At 44.4% G+C, this 17,967-nt stretch overlaps 2 protein-coding genes across 2 annotated transcripts in view; one reads left to right on the top strand and one right to left on the bottom strand.

Annotated features, from left to right (window-relative positions):
• The window catches only part of LOC136361771 (synapsin-3-like), a 169,515-nt gene that overhangs the window by 76,540 nt on the left and 75,008 nt on the right, over positions 1 to 17,967 (bottom strand). The gene's annotated exons all lie outside the window — the stretch shown is intronic.
• TIMP3 (TIMP metallopeptidase inhibitor 3) overlaps positions 10,690 to 17,967 on the top strand; it is a 37,304-nt gene continuing 30,026 nt past the window's right edge. Inside the window, exon 1 of the mRNA XM_066319913.1 lies at positions 10,690 to 10,930. Coding sequence (XP_066176010.1) covers positions 10,807 to 10,930 — 124 coding nt within the window. The 5' untranslated portion in view covers positions 10,690 to 10,806. The remainder of the gene's footprint in view (positions 10,931 to 17,967) is intronic.

The raw sequence follows: 17,967 nt of genomic DNA, 5'->3' as shown, positions 1-17,967 counted from the left end.
GCAGGTAAGACTCAGAGTTCCATGAATGTGATATCTGCAGTACAAATGCCACATGCTCCAAGCTCCTTTCACTCATGGCATGGCACATTCATTGTCACTATCTTAATTTTAAATCCTCTCTACTGTGTACTCGATGCCCTTTGGCAGGGACTCATCCTACCTGTTGTGTATTTGGGACAGTGTTTGGGACAATGTGGTTTTGGTTTTCTAACAAAGAGCAGTGCCAAAAAATGAAGGCATGTCAGTCACAGCCTGCATAGGAAAGGCAGTGTCCATGGGATGATAACATCTTTGGTGGTTACCATAAAATTTTAAAGAATAAGTAATTCCCCTCATATATTTTAAAAAAACCTCATAAACTTGGTATGCTAAGAACTTCTAATATGAATATATCTCCCTTATTTGGAAAAAAAAACAAGTTATGCTTCCAGTTTCATGATCCCACTTCATTTTTTGATATTTGACCTGCAGATTAGAGGTTTTCACGTCATCTGTCAGCCCACAGAGAGTATCCCAAGGTTCAGTGTGTGTGAGAGAGATAGGAAAGGAACATTAGGAACAGGCCAACCACAAATAGCTAAAATTAACTATGAGAACTGGAGTGCTGAGGTCTCTGAGGAGCACTAGTCAAAGGAAGAAAATGGTAATTTGCTAAACTCCTACTTATTCTACTGCCTCTGAGGACTCCTGGTTCACATCCCTGCCCAGACATCCTACATGGCTATTGAAGAGGATTTCCCCCGCCCCTTCCCCTTCCACTGGCCATGACTTTCCTCTTTTGTAACTGCAGGAGGGTGATATGGGATTCCTGCTCTGGCAACAGGACTCTGACTGTGAACAGGAAACAGGGGGGCTCGGCAGAGCTCGGCCCTCACAACACGGACGTCACACCCACGTGCAGACAGGGATGCTTCTCACATCTGGCAATGATCAGCAGCTCCCCTTTTTTCCTCCCCTTCCCTCTTCCCCAGAAGGGCTTACAAAGCCCTAGAGGGGCCATAGATCGAGTTAGAAGCAGTCTTAGGAAGCATGGCTGTGTGAGGCCTCAGTTACGACAGAACATGATTTCTTGCATAATTCTTTCAGATTCTCTGAGGCCAGCAAATTGGAGACCGTAAATCTTCACATGACCAGAGCATATGGCCTTAGAATAAGACATGGAGTGAATTATAATGAGACAGCCCATCTCCTTCAGAATCTGATTAAGGGAATCCTTTGAGAACCGTCCCTTACATGCAGCCACAGGCACGGCTTTAAAAGCTGCCCTCCCTGCTTCTTCCCAGAAATGCCTGACAGAATAAACTGGGGTTTTTTTGGCAGCAGCAGGTCCTCATATTTTCTCCTTCCTATTTTTAAAAGGTTTTCTCAAAATAAAGACAAACCAAATGGCTATGACTGCCTAATCCTTCAGATTATAATTTCAGGGGGAAAAAAAGAATAAAAAAGATTGTTAAAAGTGATTGCCGTGATACTTGTAAAAACTCCTTAGGGGAGTTGGGGACATTGTCTAAGTTAAGGAGGTAGGTTCTGGGGAGCAGGAGGAGAAGGAAGTGCTCTTGCATTCACTAGGAGTGAGTATGTGTTTCCTCCAGCCAGGTCTCTGTAGTGCTGTTGCTGACATCCATAAACAGATTATGCTGTGTTAGCCTTTCTAGGCTAAGCTGCCATTATGTATGTGGTCAAAGGCGAAATTTTATTCTGGATGGGGAAATCAATTTCAATTGAAGCAAAAGATTCCCTTCCTAGCTTGCTCCCTCTTTTCACAAGGCAGACTCTGCTCTTCTTGAAAATCCTGCTTCTTTGGCACAGAAGGGACTTTATGTAAGTAAAGTGGGAGACGGTTTTCTCCAGCAACAGCTCATTCAATCTCAACACTGGGAAGAACTGAAATGCCTTCAGTAGGTACACCCACAGCTATCCTGTGAGGAAAGGGAGACCAGATGAGTGCCTCCTATCCTAGCTGCACTAAGGATTTGTTGGCACTGAGCAGACCTTCACCCCTGCCTTCTCATTCCACTCATTGGTCTTGTGGTAGTTCCACTGAACTTGAACTGAGGGAAAAGGAATCTAGATTTTGGTTTAAAAATGCTCAGCTATAATTTAGGGAACACAAAGATATAGCTAAATGAAAACACCTAAAATGCTTGTTTATCTACTGTCTTCTGTCAGATGCTGGAGAAAGTCTGCGAGGAGAATCATCTCTCTGTTGGTAGAAACTGCTGTTGCTCAGCCTTTTGTTTATTATTTTCCGTTAATTATCCCATAATTAAAACTGTAGATTCCTCCCATGCATTGCGTAACTCTTACTCTGAGAGCACTTTCCTCACCGACCTCAGCTAGGTGTCTAGGGAGACACCTTCTGCCTCCCTGGCCTGTGTGGTGAGAGTTCAATCTCTCCTTCCAGTTACCTTGGAGAGGCAGGCAGAGGCAGAGGGAAAGAAAGAGGAGAGGGAGGAGAGAGAATGTGCTGTGTTGGACACCTGCTACTGCTAGAAGTGTTCTCCTCTCCAACCCCTTAGCACTTGAGATGAACCACTGCTTGGGAGCAGTCCAGGATCCCTCTGCAAGGCACTTGGAAAAACGCCAACCCCCTGGCCAACGCTCTGTGTGAGATTTGGTGGCACAGCTACGAAGAGCAAAGCTACAGAGAGGTGTTTTCTTGCTCAGAGTACATGGTCAAGCTTTGGTACCTTCAGAGTTCAACTCCTGGTATGTAATCTGTCCACACACACTACATCTTCCTGGTTCCTGCCGGCTCTGAGTAGTTCCCACTGAAACACCCCTCAGAAGCACCCCTCAAAAAGGCACAGCAAAGGAAGAGAGGCTGTCAGATAAAGGAAAGAGGAAGAGGGGCTGTAGATTGTTACCTCTGCCTGCAGTGGAGAAAGAATACTATTTTTTGCACATCTGTGCTGAATCAGACACTGATTTTTTCGCTCCTGACGTTAATACATTAGGAACTCATACTGCTGACCTGAAAAGTTCCTTTCAGGAATGCATTACTCTTCACTTGGGAAGAGCAAGACAATAAACAAATAAGAGTCCTCACTGCAGATTTACCATCTCCTCATCTTTTGTCTCACAACGAATCCCAAGATTTATGGAGAAAAAATCCAAAAGAGTGAGGAAACCGGAGCACAGCCTTTTGCTCTAGAGAAGAAAGTGATCTGTCCTTGAAATCTCACATTGGAAATTCCCCAGCTTCTCCTGGCTGGGACTATGAGTCTGAGGGAAGGGTCTGATGTCAGTGAGCAGTCAGCTACTGTTTAGAATACGGCATTGATTTAGGAACACAGGAAGAAAAGCATTGAAAAAGTTTGGATTTATAAGAAAAATCCTATGCTGGAGCAACAATCTCTGTTGGGATTTCCACACAGAGGAACTGCTGCTCACTTTTGACATCATGTGGTGGCATGCATGACAGGAATCACTGAGCTCATTCCCTGCTGGGACACTACCCTTGTCATTAGAGACTGTCCTAATTTGCAGTTTCAGGTGAGAGACAGGTTAACACCTGCACTATGAGGATGAAGAGACTGGCATATTCGTACAGGGAGTTTCTGAAGGTTATGCAGGGAGAAGTCACTCAAGACAGCGACTTTTCCTGCACTTGTGCCTGTTCTGCAGGTAAAGAAAAGACCCTTCCTTCACACCTGACAGCCCAATACTATCTCTTGGCTCATTAAAGAGACAAAAAGAGGGATGCAAGCCCTGTGGTGCTGCTCTTTCTGCTTTTCACAAGTATGGAGATGTCAGGGGATTCTAACAAGCTTTAAAACCAGTGACACATCCTAGGGACTGCAGCTCTGATAACCTCAGGATGGTCTAAGAGACACAGAATTACTGCCTCCTACCTGGGATCTTTCTCTACCTCCTTACATTCACATGGGGTTGTAGAAGCAGCTGTGTCCTGACAGTGCCCTCTGATGAGAAGGAGAGAAGATTATGCTGAGAGATGAGGAACAGGCCTAGTCCATGTCTTCGGAGGGCTGGTGAGAGCCAGAGAAACGAGGGAAGAAGGACTTAGTTGCTCAACATGCCAAAAAGGCCATGTCTTCAAGTCAGTCAGCTCTCCTCCCAAGGGAGGCTGTGTTCAGCTCTCCTGCTCCTCTGTGTAATCACAGTAATCACTGTGGCCAGGTATTGAGAGAAAACCAGAGATACAGTGGTCAGCCACCTTCAGTAAAAAAACAAAAAATTGGAAAAGATGAAAAATGAAATCCTGGACCATGCCGGGGGGACTGAAAAGCACAAAGATAATCCCTCACCACTGCCAAGCAGAGCAAACCTCATCACAGGGAGAGCAACCAGTTGTGAGAGACATGCCAGTCTGCCATGGTCTCCGCTAAACGTCAGGGAGCTACTTGGAACCCCACAAATATACACAGCAACCACAGTGGCCAGTACTCAAATGCAAACCCTCTCTCACAGATAGAGATGTTTCCTGCACAGTACCTAGGAGGAGGTACTACCAGAATTCTGATATTAAAGTGAGAGATAGTCTATAAGTGCTGTCCCACACTTGAATTTGAGCAGGATATTAAGGCTACGGTGAGAGAGGGCAATGAAATCTCTGATGACCACCCCAATCTTTAGGCTCTTTTCTCATCAAAAGTAAGACTTGCCCCGTAGCTGCTCATGGAGTTGATGCAGGGAGCAGATGTTACTGCTTTCCTGTGTCTATCCCTCTTTCCTCAAACTCCTCTCAAAGGCAACTACAGAGATACTGTAGTTTTCTTCAAGTTACGTGGATAGAAATGTCAAACCTCGATTGCAGTCATGAATCTGCTCATGAACTCTGCTGGCTGCAATACCACAGAGCTGCCTTAAAGCTCTCTTAAAAATGTAAGGCATTCCAGTCATTTTAATTACTGTGCATTGCATAAGCCAGAAATGAGTTCATACAAAGGAACAACAGAAAAGTGATTTTCAATTGCTCTCACTCTCTTCTGTATTTAGTGCAGCCTGCAAAGCTCTGGGAACACCAGCACTTATTACTATTTTGAAGCACTTCATCTGTTCAAAATCTCTTTGTTCCATCACTTAAAGCTATTGATGCAGTTTAGGAGGGTTTAAAAAAGAAAATCAAAACCTCCATTTGGAAATGGCTACAGCAGCAGGAAATCAAAACACAAGAAATGGAAAGACTTGCTACAAACACAAATGAGAGAAAATGAGTTGCTTTGAATGAGGCATAGGCAGGTAGAACGAAGCAAATCACATCATGTCCTTCTCTCCCGGATTCTGTCAGACCATCTAATCACAGCCTCCTGGCTTGAACCCTGCAGAGCCCTTTGGCCCTGGCCCAGAAATGCACTTAAGCTTATATTTAACTTTGTGTATGTAAATGGTTCTGTTGATTCAGTAGAGCATCTTGTGTGCTTAAAGTTGAACATGTGCCTTAGTGTTTTGCTGGATTTGGGCCAAAGAGCACGGTCATGTGCAGGAAACATTTTCAGCTTGATAAGGGCTGTTAAAAGATATTTCCTGGTTACTCTTCTGCAGCTGATGCCACATCACAGCCTGACTGGAGGATCCCCACACTACTGAGAGGGTGATTTCATATTCCACAGCTCTTTATAATGTAATATTCCTAGAAATACATGGTGCCTACAGTCTGCTCCCGGACTGGGTGCTCTTAGTGGGCACAATCTCTAAAGGATCCTTGAAGACTGAACACAGTATAGAACTGATAGAGCTGATAAAAATTTAATGGTGTACCTCCAATGAAAAGCCTGGGAATGGGATAGAGTGTTACCTCTGTCTGGCTTGCAGACAGGAAGGTGACATAATTCCTTTGCAATCTCAGAGAAACAGATCAAATGAATTTTTTGGGTATGTATTTATAGAATCAAAGACATTTTTGAAGAAGGAGTCTTCTCATTTTAAATAGCTTATAAAGTTCACTGATACAATGGTGGAATTAACAGGAGTTTTTCCAACTTGTTTCACACAAATAAATCACAGCAAATACAAACATTTTATACAAAAAGTCTTCTCAGAGGCCAGTGTTAGAAAAGAAACAATTTACTGAAAAAGAAGCAGATAATCAAGAAATATGAGAACCTTTTTTTAATGCAATGCATGATCGTTTCTACTGCCTTGTGAGATGGCAGGGGTGTGCTGTGAAAAGGACATCAGATAGCTCTGAAAACACCTACCCTTCCCCTCACGCTGCATAAAAGCAGAAAAACTATGACACCTCCTAGAGGGCATGATGCTGAGCTGGTGTAAAAGATATGAAGATCATCAACTTCAAGAAAAGCTTTTGGGACAAGAGGATGCTTTTGAGCAACTTCTCAGCTGGACAGTTTAGAATGCTAATGACAAGACTCCATGCTCATGAATCATGTCAATTTGCTATCAAAAAATTAAAATAGAAAAGGGCCCTTATTTCAAAAGCTTTTAAAGTATATATGTTGTTGAGGAGGTGGCAGGCAAGTTGAACTGCAGGTTGATGCAGGTTGAATTCTCCTGATTTCATTCATGCTAAGCTCAGTTTAAGCCAGCTAACATCTGGTGAGGAACTGGAATGTTAGCTACAGTGACAACCACTACAAGTGACATTTGTCAGGGTATTTTTCTCTGGTGATAGTGGGCTCTCTGTCTCTCTTCTCTCAACTCTTGTAGTTGTGTGGTGGGGGATTTTTTTTGTGTGTTTTTTTTTTTGGGGGGGGGGTGTGGCAGGGGGTTTGTTTTTTTTTTTTTTTTTTTTTTTTTTTTTTTTGCCAACAGTTGCTGTAGTTTGATGAAGCCCTTCTGCAGTGAAGCAGCTGACATCCCTCACAATGAAATGTGATCAGAAGGCAAGTGAACATGCCATTAGTTCATATCTCAGTCTCTGTCTCTGGTTCCAGGATGGCCTTGTGGAAGGAAAATGCTTACGGTAATATGCACCTGATATAAACGAATACGAGTATCTATGAAAGCAGAAGGCAATTCTCCTTCCTGAAATTTAAATAAGACACTCATCTGAATATGTTTCCTTTCCCAAAGAATCGGTCCTTTAGGCATTGAGGAGGTCGGAACCATCTCTTGCAGTGCACTGCCCCCTAGCACGGCCGCACACATCCCTGCAGGATGGAGGAGAGGACACTGTGCTCAGTCAGCCACATCTGGCTTTCCCTGGGAATTTTCACATCACCCACTGACCCAGCCCAGTCATGCTTGGCTTGCGGGATCCGACAGGATCACAGGCGGAGATCCTTAATTGTGTTCAGCAACGTGTTCTTGATGGAAGACTGGAATATCAGAGATTTCATTATTTGGTGACATTAGCCAAGTGCAAACTTGAATTTTCTCACATGAAGATCAAGGTCTCTATTTTCTCCTTCTTTCAATACTACCTTCTTTATGGCCATATAAGGCCTAAAGTTTTAGTTGAGCAAAGAAGCGGAATGATAGTTTTTGCGAGATTTTTTCCCCTTTGCAGTTTTTCCCATGCAGACAGGGCATAGAAGAGGAATTCAGAGAGAATACTCCTTTCAGTCCCTTCACTGACTTCCTCTGTTAGTCTGATACCATTATCAATATTTTATCATATAAATAACACTCAGAATCCTTGCCTGGCTTTTTCAGAGTTCACTTTGCTGGTAAGTCTTAAAGGGGAGAGGCTAATATTGGATATCTAATGGGTATTATCAGAGGATAATATAGAATATTTCTATTTACAGGTGCTAAAATGAGTGTAAAGGCAGATTAAACTATTTAACAAAGGTCTCGACAGGCCACTGGCCAGATTGAACTTTCCTGAGGATGATTTACCTGTACTTTCCTGAGTATGATTTACCTGTACTTTACAAAAATAACACACTCTGGTTTCTCTGTGTGAAGTGTAGTCTTCAAGAGGCAAATAAATATTGTTGTTATCGTACAGTATCCAGTCCTGGTTGAAAAAACTGCATCTCTACTACGGTAGAGAAATTACTTGTTGAAAAAGGATATCTAAGTGTAAAAAAGGCAGGTGAATTATCTAAGCCCTGACCAAACACAGGTACTACTACTCCAGACAATGACAATATAAGCACTAGAAGAAAAAAAAAATCCGAATCATCTCCCAAACAGTGGTATAGAAGATAGTGGTAAGCCTTGCCATACTGACAGCCTGCACCCCATCCCTTCCAAAGAGATGTGCCCAGCCCTTGGATCAAGCCATGTCACTCCTTTGCATCTGATTGCTTCTCTGGGTTATATCTGAAAAGTGAGCTAGTTCTTGCAATCAGCACAAACTTGGTGTCATTTCAACTAGCTTGGCCAGCCGCACTGTAAACAAGCTACTTCCATACGTTGGAGAGTCCTGTGGAACTTCAGTCTCATTTCTAGACCCCTTCCTCTCCTGTTTCAGAAATCGAGGTGACTAAAGGGTTTGTTTTTCAGTCTCCTCTGAATGTGTCCTGCATCTGTGTGTCATAGACACTCAGCATTTACACAGTATCCAACAGCTTAAAAGCTTATTACAAAGCATTTAGCTTGTTAATACTCGGAACACATAGGAAAGGTGTTATTATAGGAATGAAGAAACATATTCAGAGGAGTTACTTGGCCAGAGAGTGAAGGGAGGTGGTGCAGGAGCTGTGATTATAATCTAGTTGTGTGAGGGCCAAGTTCTCCCTTATTTACCAGTGTCAGGTTCTGGCAGAATTCCACTTCTCTCAGACATTGATCTGAGATGTTGATAGGCCAGGTGCATCATGATGTTAGTGGGCATCAAACTTTTTACAACAACAAAGGAAAAATGTGAGTGTCAGACACACCTCATTTTTCTTCTATGTTACTCTGCCGTGGCTGGTGGAGTTGTTCCTTGTTTACACCCAGTGAGACTGAAATGACAGTCCACCCAATCTGATGGATCCAGCTTCACTTGTTGTACCTTGAACAGACAGTCCAAGTACCTAAAGTATTTTTTGCAAGTACCTAACAGTCCAAGTACCTAAAGTATTTGCATTGCAATTTGGGCCCAATGATTCCGACTCGGATGTGTCTACATGGAATGACCTATTTAATACCCCATCTCATACATACTATATGACCCATTAGTACCTCAACACCACCTGATTTTTTCAGTGTGTTCACTAATGCACATTCCTGAGCAGCTCCCATCACTGTTATCCCATGACACAGGGGTTTGAAGCACAGCGAGACAAAGCTGCCACACAGGTTGTCTGTGACACAGCGAGGATAGGAACTTGTGTTTTTCACGGCTGGCATTGGGACCTTGATCCTGCTGACAACAACCATCTTGAAGCTTTTGCCTACCGATGCTCCAAATAAAAGCCTGTGCTTCCATAAGACAGATTTTAATTTTATATGGACAGTATGATTTAAGAAAATGTGCAGGCAGCCTGTGCTTCACCCATATGGAGGAGAATTGTAAATCTAAAGACTTAGCTGACTATATAGAAATTTAGGACAGCTGATCCCTGGCCTTTAATACCAGCATAATTTATAACTAGACGCTCTTAAGTCTTGTAAACCCCGTGGAAAGTACTCTGACACTATATACACTGGTTTGACACTGTGATTAATCACCTCTCAGTCCCCTTTGGAGGATAATAAGGCTGTCTGTATCATGCAGCTGGCAATCTCCTTCCTTACAGTCCCAGCTCCTCTATAACATTTACATTTCTACAGCTGATAGAAATTTATGGCTCTGAAAGGGGATAAAGGAAAACAAAACAAACAGGACATTTCTCTAAATTCCACTAAAGCTGCTCTGCTAAAATATACTTCGAGATTAAATGTTGGAGGTGGCCGGGTAGATACAACACTGCCTTTCCCAGCTCGGTTTTAGCACTTTATGAGCCCTTTCTGACTGAAAGGCCAAAGAAGGGGAATTGCTGGGTGGTAGAGAAGGAACATCCGAGCAGGATTAAAAACATTCAGGGCAAAACCCTGGTTTACAGTTCAGATAGGTGTCGTCCTCCTTTCCCCCCATCCTTTCCACTGCGTGTAGGAAGAGGAAAAGCGGCAGCACACTGCATTAGCGCGTTGTCTGAGAGCTCTTTGGAGCAGCCCGAATGGTTTTGCCGTGCCTCCAGCTTAAAGTCACTTTGCAGACAGCGCAGACAGATGGAAGGCAAACAGCGAGAGCTTTCCAAGCGAACCGCGGGTCCCGCGGCCGTTTTGAAGGAGCCCTGAGGAGCGGCGGGAGGCTGTGACGGGCTCGGGCGGACACCCGCCGCTACGAGGGAGGTACAGCTGGTACGGAGCGAGGCTTCCCTCGGCCCGCGGTACCAGGAGCGGATCGAGGCGAGGCGAGGGGAGGCGAGGCGAGGCGAGGGGAGGCGAGGCGAGGGGAGGCGAGGCGAGGGGAGGCGAGGCGAGGCGAGGCGAAGCGGACCGGGCCGGGCCGGGCCGGGCCAGACCCGACACCGGGGGCGCGCCCCCGCCCGCCGCGCGCCCGCTCTATTCCCTACAAGGCGCGGCGGCCGCGGCCCCGCCCCGCGCTCGCGCCGATGAGGTAATGCGGCGCTGCCATTGGCCGCGCGCGGCGGCGACTCGGAGCGCGAGCGGCGCGAGCCGGGTATAACTCCGCGAGCCGGTCCCGCTCAGTCTGCAGCGCGCCGCACCTCGGCTCCCCTCGGCTCCCCCTCGGCTCCCCTCGGCTCCCCTCGGCTCCCCCTCGGCTTCCTTCGGCTCCCCTCGGCTCCCCTCGGCCCCTCTCGGCTCCCCTCAGCTCCGCACCGTCCCGCCGAGCCAGCGGCAGCCGCGGCGCACGGACGGCTAGCGAGCAAGAATAAAGTCAGGCGAACACAGCAGCGGCCGCCTCCCGCTCCGCAGAAGTGAGGAGGCACCTCGGCGGGCAAAATGACGGCGTGGCTGAGCTTCCTCGTCGTGTTCCTGTGCGGCTGGAGCCTGCGGGACTTGGTGGTGGAGGCTTGCACTTGCGTCCCCATCCATCCGCAGGACGCTTTCTGCAACTCCGACATCGGTAAGCGCCGGCGCCCGCAGCCGCCCGGGCCGGGAGGGCTTTGGGGGAGCGAAGCTGTGGGAAGCTGTCCCCGCGGGGTCCCGCAGCGGGGGCCGGTCACACGGCGGAGCCTGAGCCTCTCCCGGAGCGCGCTGCGCTCCGCGGCCGCCGCACACGCTGGGGTGCTCACAGGAGAGGCGTGGGGCCCCGGCCAGCCCTCCCAAGCCCTGTCCCGCGGCAGCACCCTCTCCTAGCAGTACTTTAAAGAAATCGGTAATTGTTAGAGGGGCATGTTTTTCCTACAGCGGGACAGGAACACAATTGGAGGCGTAGGCTGCCGAGATTTTCTCTTCAACTTGGTGACAAGATGTAGGAGGCAGGATTAGGATGGGTTCTCCCAAGCCAAGAAACAGCCCGTGGTGGCTCACACAGGCTTGTGGTCTGTGCTTGTAACGTGGGAGAAGCAGGTACCAAGTGTCTCCAGGCTTTCTGCATGCTGAGCTGTGGTCTTTGCAGCCGTGGGAGGTACGTAAACCTGGACGCTTTTGGGAAAGTTGAAACGCTTCATTGGATCCTAACTGATGTTTTTCTACTACGGGTTTCAGATCCCTAGGGTTCTTACGCTAACTTCAGGTAGAGGACAAGGACAGCACTAAAAATCTCTGAGGAGGAGGTAATAGAGACTCTGTTCCCAAGTTTCGGCTTGCTTATAGCCAAGGGTGGGTAACAAAATAGAGAAAATAGAGTTGTTGCTTGGTAGCAAAGTATATGAAATCAATTACTGGTGTCTTCTGAGCTACTACTGGACACGTGTCTGTGTAATGGTAAATACAGGTTATCACTTCAACAGTGGTGAGAGGACAGCACAAGTCTGAGAAGTCTCCTGCCTTCTCTGTAGAGTGTCTTAATAGCACAGCAGAAAAGGAGCCAGGGACTTTGCGCTGCTGGTACCCACACGGTGCTGTCTTGGAATAGAGTCTGCAAAGAAATCCTCCTAGCAACTGCTGTGGAAGTCAAATAGAAAGTAAATTCTCACTGCAGCAGAACACCCATTGCTACAAATGCTGCCTTTTCAAGTTAGCCAAGGTTAGTGGCAGAAGATCTATCTCTTGCCTTCAGTTCTTCTATAGAAACTGCAGTTGTGCCTGGTTATTTGTGTTTAGTTGAAGTAGTGTATCTGCTCCTGAGTGCCAAAAAACCCATTCCTTGTTAAAAGTTGTGGGAAGGTTACAGTTTGCTTCAGTGATGATAGCCTGGGAAACATTCATAAAATAGTTTTATACTGGGAAATTCTTTCAGGAAACTAAATTATTCAAACTTCTGTTGCCATTTTCATAGTTCAGATCAACAAGTGTGCCACCTAAGTGGCAGCTACCAGGGAGACTGTCCTTTCTGTGAGACTGGGAAACAGTTTTACCACCGCAAAAGCTGATGGCAGCATGTGGCCTTCATTAGCTGCATTTTGGGAGAAGGACTTCTTTCTTGCTCTGGTTAGGTCATGCTGTAATAGATGAGGAGTAGTTTTGGTTCCAAGAAATGGTATTGAATGCATTTTTTACTAGACACATAAATGACCAGGAGTAAACAATGAAGTTTCATATAACGGTGCTCCTAAACTTTAGGGCACAAAGTTTTTCTATTTTCTACTCTGAGTTCTGGTTAAGTTCAAAGTCTTCCCGTCGTCTTTCCTTTCTCTTTTCTGAGCTCTTCATTATGTTTTAAGCCTTGGCTTTGCTCTGAGACAAAGTAGTTTAAAAAGTTGATGTCTCTGGGGCTGTCATGCCTTCAGACATCACAGCAATGCAAAGGAAGAGTGGCTTGAGAGGAAAGAGCAACCTATCCCAGTAAATGACTCGAATGCAAGCTTGGTTAAAACTGCAGGTCTGTGACAGGCTCTCAAGCAAAAGCAAATCTTTACATTTTCTAGAACTGTCTGGAAAAATGTGATATTTCTGTAGGTTGATTTTAGTAAATGCTGTCGCGTTCTTCATACGTGGAAAGGACAAAAAGTGCACTAAAGCTTTCTGGCTTTGGAGGAGTTAATAATCTCCATGGAAACTGATGGCAGTGTACTAGTGCAGTGTTTAGACAGACTAAACTACACGCTGGGTTAAAAAACACATTGTGGGGAAGAAAGGGACTTGGCAGCAAGTTTTTATTGCTCTTGAAACTTCTGACAAAATACCAGTTCTAAAGGGAGGTATCAGTGCAGTAGGGGCTGGAGCAAAAGAGGCTTTTAAAATAGCTCCTAAAACAATGTAAGGCATTAACTAGCTAGGTGGCAGCCTAGGAGAGGCTTTTCATCCTCAGAAGCACAAATGCTACCCTCAGTCGCATTTTGAAGAAGAAGAAAACTTTTAGTTGAGGACTGTAATGAAGACTTGTGCTGTTGATGTTTCCTGCTTAACCAGTGAAGTCCTACTCTCAAGTTTATTCTCTTCTCCTTTAATCTGTTCTCATCGGACCTTTAATTTTTCCTTTTCCAGTGGATCAGTTCTGATACAGCCTCCCAGCCCTGCAGTCACTAGGAGGTTTTAATCTTTACAGAAAGAGATGGTGAAATAAACCCATTGGGAAAGGGTAGGATTTCAATATGGACAGCCTTTGAAAGTGAAATGTGGTCTTTGAAGGAATCTTGAACTTCATAAACAATGCATATACGTTTTTAGTTTAAAAACAGAGGGAGGGGAGAGAAAAAAAAAAGACGTACTACTGCTAGACTGGTCACAAGGATCTTTTCACTCGATCTGACTGTTCCATCATGATGAATGGAGCAGAAGTGAAGAGGTGTGTCTTGTCTGGCCCTATGGGGTCAATCAATAATAAAATGGCTGTTTTAACTCTTGGCTTTCTTTCTTTAATGGGATCAGTAAGTGCCAGAAGAGGCAGTACCATAATTGGACAAACAGCAATTGCTATGATTTGCCATCTGAACTTTGCTTCCTCTACTCCCGCCCTCTGCCTACGACCCCTTCCAGATGTGAATATTTTTCTTTTGTTTGAATTAAGAGACCTTTTGAAAGAACAGACACCAGGCATGCTTTGTTCTTTTGTGACAAAGCTGTGACATTTCCAGCTGGACATAGCTGACATGAAAGGAACTTGTTTGTCCTTTTTTTGCATGAACAGCAGGAATTTTTGAGCTTGGCTGATGATTTTTGAATTCACAGGTTTGGAAAACACCTCCTGTTTGGCCCCCTCTGCCCCATGCTTCCTTTCAAAAAAAAAAAAAAAAAAAGAGGGAGAAAATACGTGAAATTGCAGATTGCTATTTTGACAAATCAGTCTGCAAGTGATAAAGTACTTTATTCACTCCACAGCTGCCTTACTTCTATCTTGTGCATATACTTTAGAGAAGAGCTGTGGAACTATTAAATGTCTCTTACCTAAATTCAAAGGAGCTTCATTGCTTTGTATGGTTTGTGTTGGGGGAAGGAATACTTTTATCAGCAAGGATGCCAGTGGGTAAGTGCTCCTCTCTGTGCTCAGTAGCCTCACTCTTGGTGAGATGGAGGTGGCAAGCTCTGGGGAGATGAAGTTCTTAAGGGTCTCCTGGTGCTGTGGAAGCCATTCTTTATTCCATCCTCCTATACCCATAGCACTGAGCTCACAACACCTGCAGTGGTTCCCATCCTTTGAACTGAGAATGTGGCAGAAGAGCAAGAAGGAAACAGCAGAGAAGGAAGAAACAGGTGAATTTGTTTTGCCTGGAGTGTAAGCACATAACTGAAAGCCTGGCCTTTCACTGCCTTCCCTGAGTTGTTCAGTCTGCCTTCTCACTAATGAGCTAAAAGACATGTACAGAACACTTGATCATACATGAGATTTTTTTGAACATGCTTTCTTTATTTTTTTTGTAGTGATATCAAATATCCTGTCTTAGCCTCTAAGGCAGACAGGTAAGGTCGGCCAGACTGACTTAAAAGTTAGGATAACCCAACTCCAATTAATTATACCACTTTAGATTTGAGAGGAACTTAAAACTATTTTTTTTTTTGGTTACATGTTGTGGTAATGGTTGCAAAAATGTATCCACTTTGGAATCAGACTTCTGTCAAGGAAGTAATAATGTGATTTTATTTTTAGACTGGACTTCCCTTGGAGGCAGGCATTTTAGAAGCAGGAAATCTGAGAAGCATCATGTAAAGCTTCAAAAAATAATTTTTGAAAAGTGCTGCAAATTTCATTTTACTTGTGAAGAAAGGGAAGAGATTTGTTTAATTTCTATGGAATTCCAATGTCCATGTTAAAACTTGGTTGAAACAGGGTGTTCCTTGTGACTGGTCATGTCTCCTGACAGAAAGACGGCCACTCACAGCTGAATTGTTCTATTTAGTAGAAGTGGAAATAGAAGTTACTTCTTTGTTGGTGGTGCCGAGTTTTTTTGTTTGGTGTTTTTTGCGTGTGTGTGGTTACTTGCAGTTTTTGTCCTTAGAAGAGTTGTGGGATCTGGAGTCAGTCACTTTTCCAAATGTATATATTAATAAATAAAAGTGGTGGAAATTAATGTTTGGAAGATGTAGTGCAGAATGTTATTTCTTTTTATTATTGCATATGCTTACTCCAGATTTCCTGCAGGAAGTATCTCCAGCAAGGCCTCTGAGCCAGCAGAGAGCCAGATGTTCCAGCCTTAAGCCTTGGAGCTCCTGCTTTATGCAGACATTTCTTTCCTTCTTATTTTCACTGATTTCCTACTGATTTCTTTAGAACTCTCCACCTGCCAATTGCTCCTCTGATCTTTCTGGAAAGAAGTGGGCTGATGGAAGCACAGTTATATACAACTATGCACAGTACTAGTGTTTTTCATTTTCATAGTGTTTGGGAAAGACCTCCCTTATCCATGTCTGTTTTTCAGGATTGAGCAATTGATTTGATTGTTTGACCATAGGAGAAGTGACACAAGGTGACAAATTAATTCTCAGCTCCATAAGTGGACTTCACTTTTTCCTAGACACTAATACAGTTAGTCGTGCACTTTCAGACTTTCTTGGATATGGCAACTGAGTTGCAGCTGATGAAATGGATCTCTGTACTCCAGTGCAATCCCAGCCAGGGTGGGTGGGGCCAAGCCTTTTCAGTAGGAGCACTCGAGTCACCTTGCCCTATGTTGGATGGTAGAACTACTAGGATGGAAACTTAGTTTTATGATGTTACAATGTTGTCTAAGGTCAACTTCTTTTTCCTCACAGCTCCAATACCATGCAGTGCTCTTAGGTAGTCCACCCAAGGGTGCATCGCTGAAGGAAGGAGCCTATTTGGTCTGGGCAGGAGGTCTTGGAATTCAGTGAAACTTCCAGCAGATGCTCTCTGAAAGTTGGTAAACCAGAGAGAACAGCTTGGTTTAAGTCAACACGAAAGACCAGGCATACTGTGTTTGCCAGCTCTGAACCAGACTAAGCTAAGGAAGTTATTTTCAGCCCTCATAATGTCATCAATGCCTGTGTTTCCTTATAATTATGTTGGGTTGATTTTTTTTATTTTTTTTTCATTTCAAGATGAAGAGGCTTTTGCTCTAATGTGCTGCTTATTGCCATAGACTTTCAGGGTATGATTCTGTCTTTCACATGATAATATAAATTGCAAGCAAATTATACTGGTAAAGTAGTAGTGTAGAAGATGAGAGGAAAATTGTGCCTTCAAGCACCAATTAGTTAAGTAAATGCAGAGTTCATTAAAGGCCTACTGTAGCTCATCTAAAGCTCTGAAGAATGTCCACATGTGACACTTGAAATTTTACTGGCAGAACTTTATTGGACTCTTACTACTCTTTAAGCTAACTATCCCTTACATAGACTTCTCTGAGACAAGGCTGATTAGAGCAGCTGACTCCATTTGAAACTATCCAAGACTGTTTCAACTTTTCCACAGCTTTGTGGCACGGAATGCTCTTTACAAATTGCTGTGCTGAAGGTCAACCTACTTGGTAACCCTCTGTGTAGAACTACTCAGGGCTTATGGGAGTGGTACACACTGCTGAGGCTTTATCACTTCTCTGCCCATCAGTGACACACGACTGTCAGTGCTGTTTGCCCACAGTGGGATGGGGCCTTATTTAAAACTAGGCCAAAACTGGGTCTGCTTTGGAAGAGCTTAAGAAAAGGATGTTAACCAGTGTGAATTTCAAATTTCTGCTATTTGAAAGTGCTAGACTGGTGCTGGACCTGAGGTAAATGAGACCAAGGTGGGTTAAATGGATTTGCACCCTCCAATACAAGATCTAAAATCTGTCCTAGTAATGAATATGGACAGGAAATACTGAACCTGCCTCGTAAGCCTCATGCTCTCTGTAAGGCAGGTGCATTGTCCCTTGTCTCACCAGTATTTCACCACCTTGTATCAGGATTGGATTTGACTTGATCACTTCAGGTTTCTAAGAGGAATGTTACAAACACTAGGGAGCTTAAAAGCTATTGTCAACAACAAAGTTAACATTCTACTGTAATGTGAAAGTAGTTCTCTTGAGTGACCAGGGTGAAGACATAGTGCATTAACTGACAGTGTCTAATAACATAAAAATGCAAGTAATTTCACGTAACCCCGATTTCCTTTTATTTACTCAAAGTTTCTGCCCGCTAGAAAAGATAGTGGGAGTTTCCTGGAAACAAGACAAATCTCGAGTGGCATGGTGCTAAAATTAATGTTGACTACGAATAGTCCAAATTCCTGCTAGTGTTTATGTAAGACCTTTCTAAAGGGCAAATTGAGCCCTTAGAAACAGTATACAGACAATAAAACTCTAGTTAAATAGCAGAAAGGTGCATGTACAAGAAATTATATCAAGCCTCATAAAAATCATCTATGGTTTGCTTGCAATGTAGAATCTCATTTTACTTTAGGAAGAAGGAGATGGTTTGGGGTGTCCCTCCTTGGACAGAAATATGCCAAGAACCAGCAGAGAGCAGTGCTTGGAGAGTAGGGAGGGCATTGTCAACTTAGGGATATGGTCTTGGGCTATGCTAGTGGGGAGCTAGAGGTCTGTGTCAGTGGGCTCAGCTTTGAAAACTTTTGTCTTTTTTACAGGCTGGGGAGGAGAATGGCTGCAGAAATAGGCTCAGTGG

Source organism: Sylvia atricapilla, chromosome 5 (genome assembly GCF_009819655.1).
Source record: "Sylvia atricapilla isolate bSylAtr1 chromosome 5, bSylAtr1.pri, whole genome shotgun sequence".
Taxonomy (NCBI): Eukaryota; Metazoa; Chordata; class Aves; order Passeriformes; family Sylviidae; genus Sylvia; species Sylvia atricapilla.
This window is presented reverse-complemented; position numbering and strand designations above follow the sequence as displayed.